Source organism: Oryza glaberrima, chromosome 11, assembly GCF_000147395.1.
Source record: "Oryza glaberrima chromosome 11, OglaRS2, whole genome shotgun sequence".
In the NCBI taxonomy this organism is placed as follows: domain Eukaryota; kingdom Viridiplantae; phylum Streptophyta; class Magnoliopsida; order Poales; family Poaceae; genus Oryza; species Oryza glaberrima.
Window position 1 is genome coordinate 5,013,133 of NC_068336.1, and position 18,991 is coordinate 5,032,123.

The window sequence follows — 18,991 nt, forward strand, 5'->3', positions numbered from 1 at the left end:
CCTGAAATAGGCGATTTTGTTACCGCTCTCATTATTGGGCTTAGAATTGCCTTTCTCCTTTTTGGTGTTCCCATGTGGCCTTTTGGCTCTCTTATGCTTGCCCTTGCCAGAGGAATTTCCAGTCTGTGTATTCCCATCCGGAATATTTTTCTTCTCATTCGCATGTACTTTAGGCAGTGGTGCAGTGCCCAACAGGCGCTGGTTTGAATTCCATACAAGGAGCTCATGGTTCTTTTCTGCCTATTTCAATGTTTGAATGAGTGAAGAATAGATTGTGAAATTCTTCTCACGGTATTGTTAAGTAATGATCCTTTCTTTTGGTAGCATTGTAGACAGAGTCTTCTCAATTTTCTCTGCTTCAGAAAGTTCATTCCCACAAAACCAGGGCTTAGAGCATATCTTATGAACAACATGGTTGAACTTGTCTATAGTTTTAAAATCCTGTAGACACAAGTGGTTCCACTCATGCGTTGCCTCTGGGAGGATAATCGCTTTATGATGTTCATATCGATTTTTGAGAGATGTCCACAAAACTCGTGGGTCCTCTAACATGAATTTCATTTTCAAATCCGGATGGATATGATTCCTTATCACTTTTAAGGCAGAGAATTTTGACGTGTTAAGAGGGGGTAACGGTTTCATCAGTTGTTTTATCTATACATATGTATGGTCCATTGGTTGACAGACTCACTTTGACATCCATTGCCCAAATAGGGTAATTGGAACCATCAAGAGCGAGGATATCAAACTCTTTGGTTGCCATCTCACCTACATTGTGATAGCCAAAATTTTGAAAAATTATGGCATATTTGGAAAAGAAAAATAAAATAGGGCGTGAAGAATAAATTTGCAAAGTAATTGTATAATAAAGGACATGAAAATGCTGAAACAAACCCATATATTTACAATAACAGAATTACAAGGTGCTAATTGCAAATGTAAAATCCCTGATTATTTGCTGAAATTAAAATGACCGAAGGTCAAGGACTATAATGTAAATGCTGAAAATATTAAGATAATTTGGTAGTGGGCCGAACTAAGGGTTTCGGCCCACCACCACTTTCGGTCCATGGAGGCTGGAGGGGGGGGAGGGGTGGCGCGGGCACGGCCTGGCCCAGTCGGCAGGCACGGGGGGTGGCGGCCCATTAGTGAGGCCAGCCGTCCCCCACCCTTGGGTGAGGGGGAGGCCTAAGCGTGGGAGGAAGAGGTCCAGGAGGTTGAGGGGGAGGGGGGACAGGGCGGCAGTGGTGGCGGCATCCACGGCGTCGGCGGCAACCCGGCGGCGGCGAGGGCGTCCTCGGCAGCGGTGGCAGCGCCCAGCCACGCCGGCGCTCGGCTGTGGGCGGCGGCGGGGAACTGCCGGCGGCGGCGGCAACGCACCACCAGCGCCGGCGCCCCGACCTCCTCACCATGGCAGGCGGCGACGACGGCTGTGTGAGGGGGAGGACGGGTTAGGGTTTGCCCAAACCGCAGCTCCCTCCCTCCCTCCCATAAGCCGGCTGGGCCGCCACCCCCCGCACCTTCCTACTGGGCTAGGTCGTGCCCACGCCACTCCCTGGCCTCTAAGGACCGAAAGTGGTGGTGGGCCGAAACCCTTATTTCGGCCTACTACCCAATTATCTTAATATTTTCAGAATTTACATTATAGTCCTTGACCTTCGGTCATTTTAATTTAATCAAATAATCAGGGATTTTATGAGTTCAATCAACCGCTTGTAATTCTCTGTTATTATAAATATATGGGTTTGTTTCAGCATTTCCATGTCCTTTATTATACAATTACTTTGTAAATTTATTCTTCTCGCCCTATTTTATTTTTCTTTTCCAAATATGCCATAATTTATCAAAATTTTGGCTATCACAATATAGGTGAGATGGCAACCAAAGAGTTCGATATCCTCACTCTTGATGGTTCCAATTTCCCTATTTGGGCGATGGATGTCAAAGTGAGTCTGTCAACCAATGGACTATGCAGATGTATAGATAAAACAACTGATGTAACCGTTACCCCCTCTAACATGTCAAAATTCTCCGCCTTAAAAGTGATAAGGAATCATACCCATCCGGATTTGAAAATGAAATACATGTTAGAGGAGGACCCACGAGCTTTGTGGACATCTCTCAAAAATCGATATGAACATCATAAAGTGATTATCCTCCCAGAGGGCAATGCATGAGTGGAACTACTTGCGTCTACAGGATTTTAAAACTATAGATGAGTTGAACCATGTTGTTCATAAGATATGCTCTAAGCTCCAGTTTTGTGAGAATGAACCTTCTAAAGTGGAGAAAATTGAGAAGACTCTGTTTATAATGCTCCCATCAGAAAGGATCATTACTCAACAATACCGTGAGAAAAATTTCACAGTCTATTCTTCACTCATTCAAAAATTGAAACAGGCTAAAAAGAACCATGAGATCACTGTATGGAACTCAAACCTGCGCCCGTTGGGCACTGCAACACTGCCTGAAGTACATGCGAATGAGAAGAAAAATGTTCCGGATAGGAATACACTGGCAAGGGCAAGCGTATGAGAGCCAAAAAGCCACGTGGGAACGCCAAAAAGGGGAAAGGCAATTCTAAGCCCAATAATGAGAGCGGCAACAAAACTTCCTGTTTCAGGTGTGGTTGCTACAATCATATTGCTAAGAAATGTAGGACCCCTAAGCATCTTGTTGATCTGTACATGAAGTATATGGGTCGTACACAGAACTACCAAAAGTATGAAGCACACTTCACTTCTCAAGTGCTGGAGACTGGAGCTATGGACCCCATTCCGGAAGAAGCGGAACCGAGCAAAACCAAGACTCTGCCAAGTGAAAATGAAGGCTCTTTGGACATCGACGACATGCTCTTGGAATATGCTTCCAACGACATTTATGGAGACCTTAATTAGGCGTCATAACTTTAATGTTTAATTTTGCAAAAATAACCATTGTAATAAAAGACATAATGTTACTACCCCTATTTATAATTGTAATAATCGCACATGCTATCTTAATATATTCATGTGTGTTTTCTATATTTTTCTTTTATTCTTATGAATTTAAATTTTGCATTATATAGATTATTATGGGAATCAATCCAATGGAAGAAGAGATGTGCCTAGTGGACAGCTGTACCACTAACACTATACTTACAGAAGTCATTTTTTTCCAAACTCTCGCTAAGAGGAAAGGACAAGTTTTGACCATCACAATACACGATGCTATGATTGTCAGTACCGGTAAGGCCACTATCATACTTCCAATGGGTACCCAAATAAAACCCCAATGGTTGTTCGATCTCTCGATAAAGAAAATGACATTTTTCGACCACGGGAAGAAGAATAGGAGATATTAGGACCAGAATATCACTTTCTCAGTCTCATTGGAGCACTTATGTATCTTGCAAATAGTACTAGGTCAGACATTGCATTTGCAGTAAATCTATTAGCAAGACATAGTGCTGCTCCAACTAAGCGTCATTGGACCGGGGGAAAACAAATTCTCAGGTACCTAAATGGCACTAAGGATCTTGGCTTATTCTTTCAGAAAACTACTGATCCTAGCTTAGTTGGGTACAATGATGTTGGCTATATGTCTGACCCCCACAACGCCAGATCACAAACAAGTTTTGTATTCCTCCATGGAGGAATGACCATATCATGGAAGTCATCTAAACAAACATTACTGGCTACCTCCACAAATCATTCTGAAATCATCGCACTGATTGAGGCATCACGTGAATGTGTTGGCTCCGCAAGATGATAAACCACATTGAGCAATCTTGTGGTATTGGTTCCTCAGAATCACCTATCATTATCTATAAAGACAATGCTGCTTGTATTACACAGATGCAAACAGGCTACTGCACGAGCAATATCACCAACATATTGCTCCTAAGTTGTTTTATCCCCATGAGCTTCAGCAAAGTGGAGAAATAAACATCTTACAGACAAAGTTTTGTGATAATCTGGCAGATCTCTTCACTAAATCCTTACCTATTTCCTCGTTCGAGAGATGTGTTAAGGGAATTGGTATGAGACTGCTAAGAGACTTGCAAGCTTCAGGGGGAGACTCTCTGAATGATGGACCTTGTTGAATCGCTTCATATTGTACTCTTTTTCCTTTTGTGAGTTTTTACCATCCCGTTGTTCTCATACAAGTTTTTAATGAGACAATAGTAGATACAAGCTTATGCATTATCTCATGTTTTCCCACAGGGGTTTTTTCTAGAGATAAAACAAGGCAGGGATTACTCCTTAAACCTTGCAGGTTTCTAATAGAGCAATCACCAATATATTATTCCTATTTTTTTCCTATAGGGTTTTTCAAAGGAAATAAAGAACAAGTTGATCTCAAGATGGACTTGATCAAAAGGGGGAGTGTTACAAAGGCCATTACTTGGCTAATATTTGATCTCATCAATGGCAGCAATCAAGAGTTGTAACAGCCATTTTAAGAGGGGAATTAGTGTTTTGTAACAGCCACATTAGAGGCATAAAACCTCCTTGAATCCTAGGAGAATCCTAGGCATTGTAACACACTGAATCTCCTCTTAATATGGCTGTTACAACTCTTGATTGCTCCCCTTGATGAGATTTGATGAGATCAAATATTGGCCAAGTAATGGCCTTTGTAACAACAACAACATATACTCTATATTTAGATGAATCAAAACCCAGGTCTACTCCACTTTAAGAAATGAGTCACTTTATGATCCTTGAGAGGTATTAGAACGTACCACCTTTTTAGTATAAAACTATTTGGCGTCTCTTGATACCTCACTAAATTTTACACTAAAAAATATGGTACCTCTTAGTACCTTTTCAAAGGACCGTAAACTTTCTTTTATGAATTGAGAAATATTCTAGTGCGTACATGATACATGGCAATTTATACCAGTTTCAAGGACACTAGTTTGTTGGATATCAATAAATATGTTATACTGTGAAAATGATGTGTTATTTGATTATAGTGATGTGTAGTTCCCCACTACCAGGAGTGTGACTCGTGAGAGTTTCAAATTTTAGTGAAGGTCCTGCTAGCCATTCATAGAAAAAAATTCTTCCCAAGACGAAATACAGGAAATTTTTACCTTCTATATTTTGAACCACCGAAATTCTAAAATTTAGGGCTCCTTTGGAATAAAGAATAAGAAAGATAAATAAATAGGGAAAATACAATAATAGTTTAGAATTGCATGTGCAAAACAAAGGATTGAAAAACATAATAATTTGATGGTGTGGAGCATTTGGAATACAGGAATATATAAACCACAATAATTTCACAAGCAATAGCAATCTCAAAGATTAACTAAGCAATACAATATTATTTTCATCTCAAAGATTAACTAAGAAATACAATATTATTTTCCATCTAGTCACTGCTAATGGATCCCCCCCCCCCCCCCAACAATTGACAACGCGACTAATTGGCATTCATCCTAAACCAGGCAATTAACAAAATGAGGTTGGAGTGGATGCTTCGGAATTCCTACATTCTCACATTGTTGCTACATGTGATTCCTGTGAACCAAACGCATGAACAATGCCAAATCCAGAAGAATTGTCAATCTACAAAAATCCTATGAAAACTGTGTTCCGAAGGACCCCTAATGGAAATTGATTTAGTTTAGCTTATTTGCATAGGCACAGATCATATAGACGAAAGAAGTGTAAAGTAGTTTCAGTTAACTTTGTGGATATAATCGCCGGCAGGATATCTTCAAATTAACTATGTTTCAAATTGCAATTACCAATAAACAACTTACTTGATGAAGACATAAGGTATCTTACAATAATAAAGTGTTGAGTCATGAACCCAGGTCAATTATATTGAAAAAAAAAATCTGTATCAGTCCATTTATCCTTCTAGTAAAATCATCATGAATTGGGTTCATATGTAACTAATAATCTCAATGAATAGAAGAGATATACATGACAAACCAGATTTTCTTACCTCTACATGGAGATGAAACATATATAGAACTGAGAGGAAAGAAACAATTGATATTGTGATCCATGACTTCTAAATTGAATGGGGAATTATAATTACTTGTAATTAATAATTAAGAACTTCACTTTGATCAACATATGGCTTTATAGAGACAATATAGAGCCTGATGATATGTCACAGTATCTGGGTGACTACAACTGCTATGCATCAAAGGTTGCACAGAGGAAGATATTTGCCCCATGAGGATGCTTGCTTACAGTTTGCAAGAATAGAACCGAGAGAACAGTGCCAGATGATGCCATCACTTTATACAACTTGAAACTACTGAATGTATAATTTGATTGTACATTGTAATTCAAACCGAACTCATTTTATATGCTTATGGATAATGCTTAACAGTTAGAACCACGGATTACGCTGTCTTTCACTTTCTATTCATGAAATATGGAGAATTTTACCTCTCCCAAACAATTTATTCCCTCTAATTAGCAAAATATTTTCCTCACTGCATGGTCATATTTTTTTTATATATATTTTGACAAAATGCAGAATAGAAGCATGAGGAGTGGTATGATTAACTCACATCTAGCACTCATATAAACTTGGAGTGGTGTGACATAGGTACTCAAGATCTTGAAAATCTTGCGAACCCTTTCATCAAAAAACTCATAATGGTTGATTTCAATCTTTTTAAGACGGTCAGATGCCAATTGACCCAGTGGCTTGTAACTTCCAGTTGTTTGGAATGAATCTTTTCGTACCTAAAAAAGATGATATTTAACTAAATCAATCGTGGATAATAACTTGATAACACACAGCTATCCATATGCAAAATTTGTACCTTAGAAAGATGTAGAGTAAGCATCTCCAGAACAGGTGAGTGTTGGAGAAAATAGAATAGTGCATAGAGGTCAGAATCCACACACCAATCGTTGAGTTCTAGAGTCTTCAGCTTGTTAAATGTAGGGCACCAGTACAAATCCCTATTGAAAATAAACTAGGAAAAGTGTGGAAGAACAAGACAATTAAAATAAGGAACATGTTAGGATCTTTAACAACAATATGCACACATTTTTTAGTGAATATGAATTTCCGCTATGGTTGACGACATTTAGAAGAAAAACAGAGGAAGTAAGCAAAGATGTTAAATCCCATATCTATAAGTATTTTCCATGATTAATTTAGTTACCCAAACTATAAGTTACTTTATTTTTCCAACAGCATAGCATGATCATCATTGATAGACTAGAGTAGATAAGTACTCCCTCCGTCCCATAATATAAGGGATTTTAAGTTTTTGGTTTCAACGTTTCACCACTCGTCTTATTCAAAATGTTTTGAAATTATTATTTATTTTATTTGTGACTTACTTTATTATCTACAGTACTTTAAGCACAATTTTTCGTTTTTTATATTTGCAAAAATAATTTGAATAAAACGAATGGTCAAACGTTGCAAGCAAAAACTTAAAATCCCTTATATTGTGGGACGGAGGGAGTAGATGATTTGGAAGAATGAACTCTCTGTTAATGCATGCAAGCAACCTCTTATTCATTGTGCATATCATAATATTATGCAATTGTAATGATAGAATGCATATTACTATTACAGAAGAAACAACAAAAGAACTCAAACGATAGCGGCAATTAACAGAGGAAGCAGTTGCAAAGTTACCATTCCAGGATGAGCAAACAAACACAAGTTTGTAGCTTCTGACAGCCGCTCGAGCAGACTGAAGATTTTCATGCCATCAGACCTAATATAACCATAGCAACCCCCATCGGACCGATTACCACAATGATCAGACATACAGTAAAAACACCGATCATCACAACCATAACGTAGCACGACAGTTGCCGATTCTAGCAATGGCATGCTCTCAAAAAACAATGGTGCCCTGCCTGAATGCAGGGTTATCTCCAGTAAACGGATACCCGGCAAGGACATATAAATGCGTATATCGCACAACGCGCAGTCTCTGAAAATCAGGCGATTCAGCGATAGAGATGAAATTCGCGCAATGATGTAGCAGCGATTCATGGTCAGATCCACCAATGATGGACATTCCGAGAAATCAAGAATTCCGGAGGTCACACTCACATGGGTGAGCTCCAATGTCGTGAGATGCCGGGAGACGAAAGGCCGGTCAGGTAGTACCAGCAGCATCCGTTCTTGGAAGGAGCGGAGGCGGAGGCGGAGCACGCGGATGTTGTGTCGCACGGCGCGCCGGAGCGCGCGGCTGATGTGCTGCTCGTTGACGGTGCCGGGGAGGTACCCGGCGAAGCCGAGGTCGGCCGCGTCGAGGTCGAGCACGAACGACTCCAGCCGCGAGTCGTCGCCGTCGCCGCCGCGGCGGCGGAGGCGGAGCAGGCCGTCGAGGAACGCGTTGATCTCGGTGGCGGTGTCCCACCACCCCCCGGCGGCGGTGACGCGGACGGCCGGGGCGGACCTCCACACGTCGCGCCAGCGCCGGGCCAGCACGCACGTCCGCACCACCTCGTGCGCCGGGAGCGGGGAGAGGATGCGGTGGAGGACGTCGTCCGGGAGGGCGCTGATGCGGTCGGCGTCGGCATCGCTCGCCGCGGACGGCGCGTCTTCGTTGTCCTTGACCTCGCGCCGGCGCTTAGCCGGCGGTGGCGGGGACTGCATTTCGTCGAACGGCTTGCGCGCGCTCGTCGGGGATGGCGGAGATAGGAGATTGGAATTCGAACTTTCGAAGTAGGAAGAGGCAGGAGTTGCTCGCCCGCGTTGCCTTCCGCCGGCGCCGCCAAACCCTAGACTATAGAGATCAACGAGAGAGAAGTTTGGGCTCGGGTTAACGCTTAACACGCCCTAATTAACCCTACTAATAATTGAGGATTCCAAAATTTTGGCAGTACATGAATTTGTTGGTTATTTTAAACTACACTTATTTACCTTATTTGCACTTCATGGAGAGAATGACAATTTGACCTTTTGTTTCTATCGAATTTGAATATAAATTTTGGGTGAAGTGTATAATCTACAATGCTAAATTTTATTAGCAGTTCTCGGAGAGAATAACGATTTGTGTTTTTCGTTTCTGAATGTGTGAATTGAATTTGAATATGATTTCTGGTGAAGTGGTAGATGTTATTATATTCTACTTTACCCTTTTTTCTAAAGTTTTTGACAATTTAATTACATTAAATTTAAAAGCAAAAGTTAAACGAGTGAACATCCACTGAGGGATTAGAACCGTCCCCACATTTCTAGTCCTAGTTGAGACCTTGAGAAAGACATAATTATCATTTGGAATGTACATGAGGGTATGAGACTAGTACTACATCCATCCTATAAAAATTGAATTTCTATGGAATTAAGGATATATTAGGAGAATAGATAAATGACTACAATAATTCTATTTAATGAACACATTACATGCACACATTTCATATATAAACTTGATTAAAAGGACTGTCAAGACAATGGATTAGAGATGGGATGGAAGGAAAGAAGATTACAAAGAAATGTAATCAGTTTACTGGGTCACACGTTAGTAAAAATACAATTTTATGGGACAAAGGTTCAAAGGTAGAAATTCAATTTTTATGGGACGGAGGTAGTATACTAGTAACATAATAATTTTAAAATCGCACTGAGCTTTTTTTTTTCATAAAACACAACACAAATGCAAATACTTACACTTTACCCCATACAAATCTCAAAGACTAGGCCAACAATACTGAAATAATAATTACCCGTAAAAGGATCATCGGTGCAAACTCTAACTTGAACTCAAATGGACAGGTGTACAAACACCTACCTAAATTCCAACAGCACCAAATTAAATTGACAAACTTTGGTGCGAATTATCAAAGTTTGATAAGGCATCAAAGTGCAAATATGTGTATAATCCAGATTCCAGAGCGCTGATCGATAAAGTGTAGCTCACTGCAATCAACGGTACATTTGCCTTTGCCTAACAAAGTACTATGTTACATATTTCTAAATCAAATACATTTGGCTTGACAAAGTTTGTGAACCAAACAGTCCTACTAAACATCACAAGTGTGTGTTGGCGATCACTGATTAATTAAGCAAATTAAGCAGGATGATCCATGTCGTAGGCACACATCGACGACGTGTCTCTCTTGGAATAGTAGCCGATGAACCTGACCTCCATTGTCGTCAAGCTGAGCTCGAAGAGGCAGCCATGGTAGAGCCGGAAGAGCACCGCGCCGCTGCTCTCCGCGAAGCACTCGAGCCGGACCTCCTCGTCTGCCGTCAATGGCGGCATCATCCCCTCCGGCGCCGCCATCCTCGCCAGGTCCACCACGGCGCGCCGCATCCACCTCGCCGCCGCCGACGACGACGACAGCGTCCAGATCGATATCTCGTGGCTCCTCGCCACGGCGAGGCCGAGCGTCCCGTCGGCCGGCGGCGACACGAGGAGCATCTCCAGGCTCGGCTTGGCGACGCGTCCGAGGTGCGAGCGCGGGGGGAGCTCGATCTGCGCCGCCGCCGGCGACGACGACGACGCGTCGAGGCGGGGCGCGAGGACGTAGCAGCCGAGGTCCGCGGCGTTCGACACGCACAGCCAGTAGGCGGCGCCGCCGACGACGAGCGGCGCCGGGCGGATGAAGCTGCTCGTGGGGAGGTGCGCGTGGGTGGCGACGACGGGGCCCCACGCGTTCGTCTCCGGCGAGAACGTCTGCACCTGCAGCACCTTGTGCCTCAGGAGCTCGAGGTTGACGACGTGGATGATCATCTGGCGACGGGGAGGATGGCCGCCGCCGCCGCTGCCGTCGCCGGAGAAGAGAAGCACGTGGGACTCGTCGTGGATCCCGGGGCGCGGGAGGAAGAAGCGGCGGCCGGCGACGGGGTCGCAGACGCAGAGGTCGGAGGGCGCCGCCTGCCCGCCGTCGCTCACCCGCGCGCGGCGGAGGACGACGAGGCCGCCGCGCGACGTCACGGGCTCGTAGCCGCCATCTCCGTTTCCGTCGGACCTGGAGAAGAAGCGGGCGACGGCGGCGGCGATGGCAGTATCCCTATCCCGCGGCGAGGCGGCGCGCACGAAGCGGATGCGCCCGCCCCAGAACCCGTACAGGGCGCCGATGAGGAAGGATGGCGGCAACCGCGGCGGCGCTGCCGCCGCTACAGATTCGCCGCCGGTTGGGTCGTCATCGTCTCGGCGGCTCACCCGGCACATGGCTGCTCCGGCGATCTGGATCACGCCGTCCGGATCGATCTATATCCAAACCCCGCAGGCTAGGGTTTAGTTGACGTTGTGGAGTACAACGGGGAGCTTATCTGATTTGGACTGAACTAGCTAAATTAGCTCGATCTTTTGATATTTATAGAAATACAATGTTTTTTTCCGTGAAAAAATATAATGATGTTAGACTTTAAACACACTCCCTCCATTTTTAAATATAATTAAGTATTAGATATGGATATATCCTTAGTACTTCGAATCTGGACAGAAATGTTTTGATTTGTAATACTAGGATGGTTTGTATAGATTTTTTTTATAATAAGATATGTACAATTCATTACTAGGTTGGTATGTTTTACGATGACAAAGTATTTTTCATCTTATTAAAAATTATTAAAAATTTATGACATGCATTTTAAATATATTACATTTTTTATTTTTTTAAGTGCATTCAATCATTTTTTTATTTAAAAATTTAGGATAAATATACAAAATATATGTCATGCATAAAGTACTTTTAACAGTACACAAGTTACAACAAAAGAAATGGTGCTTACATATGTTTTAATAAGACGTAAAATGCCATGTCAAGAAGTCAAAAATGTATTTTTTTAAAGAAACAATGTCATAATTCAAAATGGAAATTGTGCTTACATATGTTTTAATAAGACGTAAAATGCCATGTCAAGAAGTCAAAAATGTATTTTTTTTAAAGAAACAATGCCATAATTCAAAATGGAGGAATTATAATTTTGGAGTACTATTACAATTATTTAAAATATTTTACTGGTGATAAAACAAACCATGAGCAAGACAGGATTCGCAATCTGAGTTTTGGGGATGGAATGAGAGTACAGGAGAGATTATGTATTTCATGAAATTTCAACACAAACCAAGAGGAGCTTGATAAAATTCAAACATAACTCGAATGGAATTGTGAATCCATGAAGTGTGGCCTCGTTAAAATTAATCTTGAAAAGAAGTCATGAAAGAGACAAATATTGGCAGACATGACTAAACCGCTAGAACATTACATACGAATAGTACACGAAACATTTCATGTTTCACCAACATTCTGTACGCTTCTGATTACTGAAACCAATTTAAGGAACTCTAAACTCTCCATAGTACGGGAATACAATTCCTGACACTTTAGCAAACTGGCTCCATATTTAAGAGCAGAGCACACGAACCTGAATCAGATTCAGGACAGGACAGATAGTTGTCTTCAGCAGCGTTACAACGTACACACCTGAGACACAGTAGCAGTCTTACAAAACAATGCACAGAGCATCCAAAAGTGCAAGAGAAAACACAAGTAGTTCTAAAACTGAACCCGACTGCATCTAGGACAAATTAGTACGCAATCTAGAGTCATCCCCACCAATGGAACAGATATAATTAAGCTCCCATTTCTTAGATTTAACGTCTTGGATATACAGACCATAACAACATCACGGCTAAAAACTTACTCCACACGTTCTGAAACATCAATCATTTGCAACCCCCATTTCTTCATGGGGAGGAAACCAAATCCTGAAAAGTAACAATAAACTTGTGTAAGGCTTCTTTTCAGGAAAAAGAAAAGGAAAATCTTAGTGGCTTATACCAGTAATGACTCAAAACAAAGAAGTTAAATTAGAATAACATGAGTCTTTACCTAATTTACAGAACATATCTTATTAGCTACTAGTATAACATGGCGAAATAATTGTGTTAGCTATCTGGAAGACATATATCTGACATTTGAACATTTCCTCCTAAGCAAAACCAAGTGTGCTTTAGGCTAGATTGTTGGAATCGAAACGTATAAGCATTTGACACAAAGTTCTTGCCTCTAGTGTATAAACACGATACTTATCAGTCTATACAAATAGAAGAAAGAAAAAAAAAGTGTCTCGTACAAATTTGCTTATTAAATAAAGGTATCAAACTTTACAGAGCTGACTGGACTAAAAGGACAAGACGAACCAGTACTGGGACAGCAAATTGTCCAGTTCTTAGAATGCCAAACTATTAGCTGGTAGCTTAGGGAAATGGAAAGCTTTTATTCAAACAATTATCTCAAAACTGTTTCTTCGTTTCTTAATATTAGTCCAAAAATTGAGAAGTGGGCATACTAATCACAAACTAAGATACTACTGGTGCAATTTGTTTACTAAATAAAATGTCGGATATATTTCTTGCACATATCAGACCTAAAATTTGCTTACCAACTAGCAGAGTTCAAAACATAACAGAGATGCAACCTAGAAAGTTACCCAATAAAAACTACCTAATCAAGATACACATTAATTACTGGATTACATAAAGAGAAAAGAGGTTTAACAAATGTGTGTGCTACTAATACATTTCTTAGGCTTGCACGTTTTAGTTAGCTTGATAATTTATTCACATCTTATATATCTAAACACAGAATTATGTGAAGCAAAGTAAGATAACTTACATCTAGGACGTCTCTTAGTTTGTAGGACGTTAATTTTTTCCAGAGGCACACTGTTTTGGCTCAGGATCTTTAAAACTGTATTTACTCTTTCATCACCTTCATGACATTTGATTTCAACAATCTTGAGGTTCTTAAATGGGAATGCTTGTTTCAATGGCTTGTCACTATCTTCAATTTCCCCAAAATTATAAGGATCCTATAGCAAGTAAACTTGTTGCTAACACAAACCAAGAAATAATTATAATTGTACAAAGCAATCTATCAGGAAGACATACCGTAGAAAGTTGAAGAGTGATCTTCTCTACAAGTGGTGCGTGCTCAAGAAGGCAAGCTAGCTCTGACATATTAGAATTCATGAACCACTCATTGATTAACAAAGTCTTTAACTTGCTAAACATGGGGCACCACCTCAGATCCCTTCTGAACATAAACTGGACAAGATGCAGTGGAGAAAGATGAAGTCAAGAATTACTTTGGAAACAAAAGGGAATTTTGCATTTGAGAATTAACAGCCAAAAAAGTACAAGTGATTATTTTTTATCATATAAGCTCCTCTAGCTTATAGAGGTATGTCTAATTATATATACATTGGCGATTGGCCATATTGGATATGTTAATAAGATATACTATACTGAACTCCATCTAAGAAATTTCTTTAGCATATCAATATAACTTTTCAATTGCACTAAAATTTAAACTGCAAGGGAGTATGGAACATAGTATGAAAAATTGAAAACTGAATTGAACTTCTTTTCTTAACAAAATATCAACCGCTTGGAATGCCATCAATGAAACATGATAATTTACACGTATTTGCCGATGGAAATGTAGAAAAAACAGCTTATCTGAAAATAAATTAATATAGGGACATATGACAATGGATGCAAATATTGCAAGATAAGTAGTTGGATAATAAGAAGCAAAACAGCAGGGATGTGCCAGAAGTTGAGACATACCACCCTAGACTCAGCTTTCAACTCCAAAGTCGAAGTGCCTGATAAACCTTGAAGAAGCACACAACCGTCACAATCAATGACCTTATTAGCACCACAATCGAAACATCCAGGATCACCACATTTCCCAAATTCAGTGTTCACACAACGATCCCTACAGTCATCACTTAGACTAACAGATGCTGTAACCAACAATGGCATGTCTTCGAGGAAAGGAGTAGCGCCCCAGAAATGCTTTAGCTGCAGTGAAATAAGACTTGGGATAGAAATACGCGTGCGGAACTTCCGATTAAAACCACATCCATCTATAATCATATGTTTCACTGATGGGGACGAGATCATGTGAGCATGTATGAATCCACCCAAAAACTTTAGGTGCTCCAATGCTGGACAACCCGAGAAATCAACCAAACTGTCTTTGATCTTCACATATTTAAGCTCCAACACCCTCAGATGCTTGGATACGAGAGGCAGATCAGGCAGGCACAATGGATCATCCTCCACATAGATCTCGACTCTGATCCACTGAGCTTGGCACGACACGGCGTGCCGGAGCCACAGGCCGACGTCCGGATCGTCGGGTAAATTCTGGTAGGATTCGAACTCACAACAGTCGAAGTTGATCACGCAGGCGTCCAGCAGCGCCGCGCGGTCGCGGAGGAGGAGCAGGTGCTTGGCGAACTCGTTCAGCCCGCGCACCGTCCGGAACCCGTCGTCGGGGAGGATCTGCAGGAGCGGCGCCGACCTCCAGAGGTGGCGCCACCGCCGGGAGAGCGCGCTCGTCTGCACGGCCTGCCGCGCCGACAGCAGAGAGACGACGCGACGGAGCAGGTCGTCGGGTAGGTCCCCGATCTTTACCCTCCCGGTGCTCGCCGCGGACATTTTCCTCGTCTTGCGCCGTGGCGACATTCCGTCGAACACGCGGCGGGCGGTCGCCTGCGGACCACGAGGCGAAGCGCGTTGGGATTCGGGAAGCGAGGAGAGGAGGAGAAACGGAGAAGAGAGTGTTACTGCCTTACCGGTGACGGTGAGCTCCACTCGCCGTCGCCGGTGGACGGAGGAGTTTTCGCGGTGGAATTGGCGCGCGACGCGCGCGCTCTCCCTTCTCTTCTCCCGCGCGATGGCGCGTTAGGGTTTTCATTCACAGCCTTCGGCCCAATCCGAAACCCAACACCAAAAGCCCAAATTGCGGCTTGATCCGCTCAACCTCGCCTCGTCTTGTCTCGCCGTCGCCTTCGCCTTAGGCGAGGGTCCGAAACCAATTTTGCTATATATTTATCGATAAATTTCCCCCAAAAATTTGATCGATATAATTACAGTATAATCGTAGTGTAAGTATGTAATTACACTGTAACTAGAATGTAACTTGCATATAACTTTCAAAAATCTCTCCGTAACATGTTATTTCGGTAAAATGGAGGTTGTGTGAACAAATCCTTTCACATATGTGTGTGCTGTGATTTTTTTTCTTCCTCACCAAAACAAATCTTGTAATAGATCTAACGATTCAAAATTACGTCAAACTTACATGCAAGTTACACTGTAGTTATATGCAAGTTACAATGTAATTACATACAAGTTACAGTATAATTACACTACGATTGTACTATAATTACATCTGTCAAATTTTTAGGAGAAAATTTGTCGACAAATGTATAGGTGGTCCTGTCGGAAACTGTCAAAAAACCCTCTAGCCCTCTACCATATATATTTTCTAAAAAACGGAATCATTGAGCCAAGAACGGTAACGATAATATCGGTATATCGGAAACGGAACCATCAAAACAGAATCTACCGATATTAGTCGAAAGTCAAAAATTCACGTCGAAAACAGGGGAATAATGTGGCATGATCACACATCTAATTATGCATGAAGATGATCTTATAATTTCATTTTTGCATCATCACACTCCACATAATACAATTATATGATGATTAATAATAGGATGATAAGTTTGACGAATAATATAAACAAAATTCAACAATACTTTAACATGGATAAGTTGAGAAAACCAAAATTTAGTAAAGTCCACATGTCATGTCCTAGGATTAACAACATTCTTCCTTGGCCACTTTCTCTTCTTAATAGGTTGCGGCCTGACAGGCCTCCTTTATTCATGGGTCCTGATGGATTAAGCTGGCTGGGCTGCTGGGGATCTTTCGAAATTTACCGAACAAAAACAATTATCCACAAAACGGTCAGAAAAACTTTCATCCCATTTCTATTACTGAAGATATCATTGTTTTTATTTACCGATACCAACTAAAACGACCTGTGCATCCCTCCACTCCTTACCTTAGCGTATAATATCTACTCTCCAATTTCGTAGAACATTTATCCAGTTTTAAATTAATTTCTTATGCACTGAATCTTTTTTATCCAGTTCTAAATTAATTTGTTATGCACAATGTCTTTTTAATTAGACAGTACAGCGCACGTAAACCCAACCTCTACCACTGAAAGCATAAAGTCGTTAAATCCTGAAAAACCCAACCCTCCTTACCTTAGCGGATGATATCTACTCTCTAATTTCGTAGAACATTTATCCAGTTTTAATTTAATTTCTTATGCACTGAATCTCTTTTTATCCAGTTTTAAATTAATTTCTTATGCACTGAATGAATCTTTTTTTAATCTAGTTTTAAATTAATTTCTTATGCACTGAATGAATCTTTTTTTTAGAATTACACAGTATGACGCAAGCAAACCCAACCCCTACCACTGAAAGCATAAAGTTATTAAATCCTGAAAAACTTAACCCCTACCACTGAAAGTATCCTGAAAAATTCCCACTGAAAGCATAAAGTCGTTAAATCCTGATGCAGTGAATCTTATAGCTACTACATCTCACGTTTCCTTCTCATGCTTTTCTACTTGTGCAGACTTCAATTGAAGGAATAGAGCGGTTGGGTAGAAGATGAAATCTGTTACCGCTTCAAGGAAATGGAAAGCTTCATAATGACGTCACCATATATCAATAAATAATAAACAACAATATAATAATAAAGAAAAAGTAGAATCCACAATAGTTTTTTTTTCCTCATTTTCCCTTTCATCTCAATGTATTTTTCTATTTGCCAATTAAGATGCCAGATGGCGTCACGTTATAAATTTATTTGAGCTCATTGATGAAATGTGAACTTTGGACTAATATTAAATGTTTTCTCTCTGAATTTCTTTCAGATCCTGTGTAGGAACATCACGAGTCGAGTCTATAAATTAAATCAGTTGAGAATATTGTTAATAATAATTATTGTTTTTCTGTCTAAAATAATTAATATTATCGAATCTTCCAATGTACGTCAAATGTCGAAAAACCGTGCAAACCGATCGGCTTACGTTGGCTTTGCAACACCTGTTTCTTGCTTTTAGTAGAAAAAGTACCCATGCGTTACAACGGAAAAAAGATAAAAGTACACCAAATATCAAATAACTTTAAAATGACATTTTTTTTTCAAAACATAGTGTAACATATATTTTCTTTCCGTGTAGAAGCACTATATATATATATATATATATATATATATATATATATATATATATATATATATATATATATATATATATATATATATATATATATATATATATATATATATATATATATATATATATATATATATATATGTATGTTTTTTTCCACAGATTTATAAATTATTTTATTACAGTAATAAATAAATATTTATGCATATTTGTGGCTTAGAAATCAACACATTAATTAAAAGAAAAAATATACGCCATTGATCATAGTGGATCTAGAAAAAGTTTCCGTCCATGTTTAGATATAATGATGTAGATTTATCAAATACTAGTTGAGCGCCCGTGCGATGCAACGGTGAAAAAGAAAATGTGATAGTATTAAGTAATCATGGTGGCTAGACCCTTCCAATAATCGCTGACTGTTGCTAGTCACAATTGAGCTGCCGCTAGCCACAAGCATTATGACCATTCGAACCATTTTCCTGTTATTATGGTTAGATTTATGTATGTGCTGGCATAGATGCCATTGTCTGCCTAGCCCTCTTCCAGTTGTCCGTACAAGGATATGACAAAACTCCGTAACAAAATATCAACTAAATAATTAATGCAGCAAATTAAACTGTGGAAGAGATTAATCATCACCTAGAACCAAACCTGTCAGATCAATTGGTGTCCATCATCTATACAAAAAATTCAAATATTGTCTTGCTAAATCTACACCTGTGCTAAAGGAACCTGTAGTGAATCCGATCCAAAGGAGTCATGCTTGTTCTGTACCAAATATGCTGAATTTTTGTTATAATTCTTTTTTCTGAAAAGAATGCTCTATGGCTCTACCTGCCTTAAAAGACCTTTTTTTTTTCTCTTAACCTTTATGTTCATTACCAGAGTTTCAGCTAACCTGTAACAATGCAAGCATTGTTATTATAGCACCATAATACATATTCAAAATGATTGTGATAGAAGTTAGATATATGACTTACTGTGATCCAAAA

At 40.4% G+C, this 18,991-nt stretch overlaps 2 protein-coding genes across 4 annotated transcripts; both read right to left on the minus strand.

Moving 5' to 3' along the window:
• Window positions 1–6,464: 6,464 nt before the first annotated feature.
• On the minus strand, window positions 6,465–8,589 carry LOC127754673 (MEIOTIC F-BOX protein MOF-like). Its single transcript, XM_052280242.1, has 4 exons — window positions 7,761–8,589; window positions 7,615–7,718; window positions 6,782–6,937; window positions 6,465–6,701 (listed from the first exon to the last, which is right to left on the minus strand). The coding sequence occupies exons 1-4, from the start codon at window positions 8,587–8,589 to the stop codon at window positions 6,465–6,467; spliced, it is 1,326 nt and encodes a 441-aa protein (XP_052136202.1).
• Window positions 8,590–12,069: 3,480 nt separating this feature from the next.
• Window positions 12,070–15,740, minus strand: LOC127754401 (F-box/FBD/LRR-repeat protein At5g56420-like). 3 transcript variants are annotated; one of them, XR_008012822.1, is made up of 6 exons: window positions 15,535–15,738; window positions 14,519–15,451; window positions 13,838–13,993; window positions 13,563–13,758; window positions 12,589–12,652; window positions 12,070–12,368 (listed from the first exon to the last, which is right to left on the minus strand). XR_008012822.1 is itself a non-coding variant. In XM_052279916.1 (5 exons), coding segments are annotated over exons 2-5 (1,260 nt in total). In that variant the 5' UTR covers window positions 15,425–15,451; window positions 15,535–15,737; the 3' UTR covers window positions 12,070–12,650. The 3 variants fall into 3 exon arrangements, 2 of the variants coding, with proteins under 2 accessions (XP_052135876.1, XP_052135877.1); XM_052279916.1 differs by having other exon boundaries at window positions 12,070–12,652; window positions 15,535–15,737; XM_052279917.1 differs by lacking the exon at window positions 13,563–13,758 and having other exon boundaries at window positions 12,070–12,652; window positions 15,535–15,740.
• Between the last annotated feature and the right edge of the window lie 3,251 nt (window positions 15,741–18,991).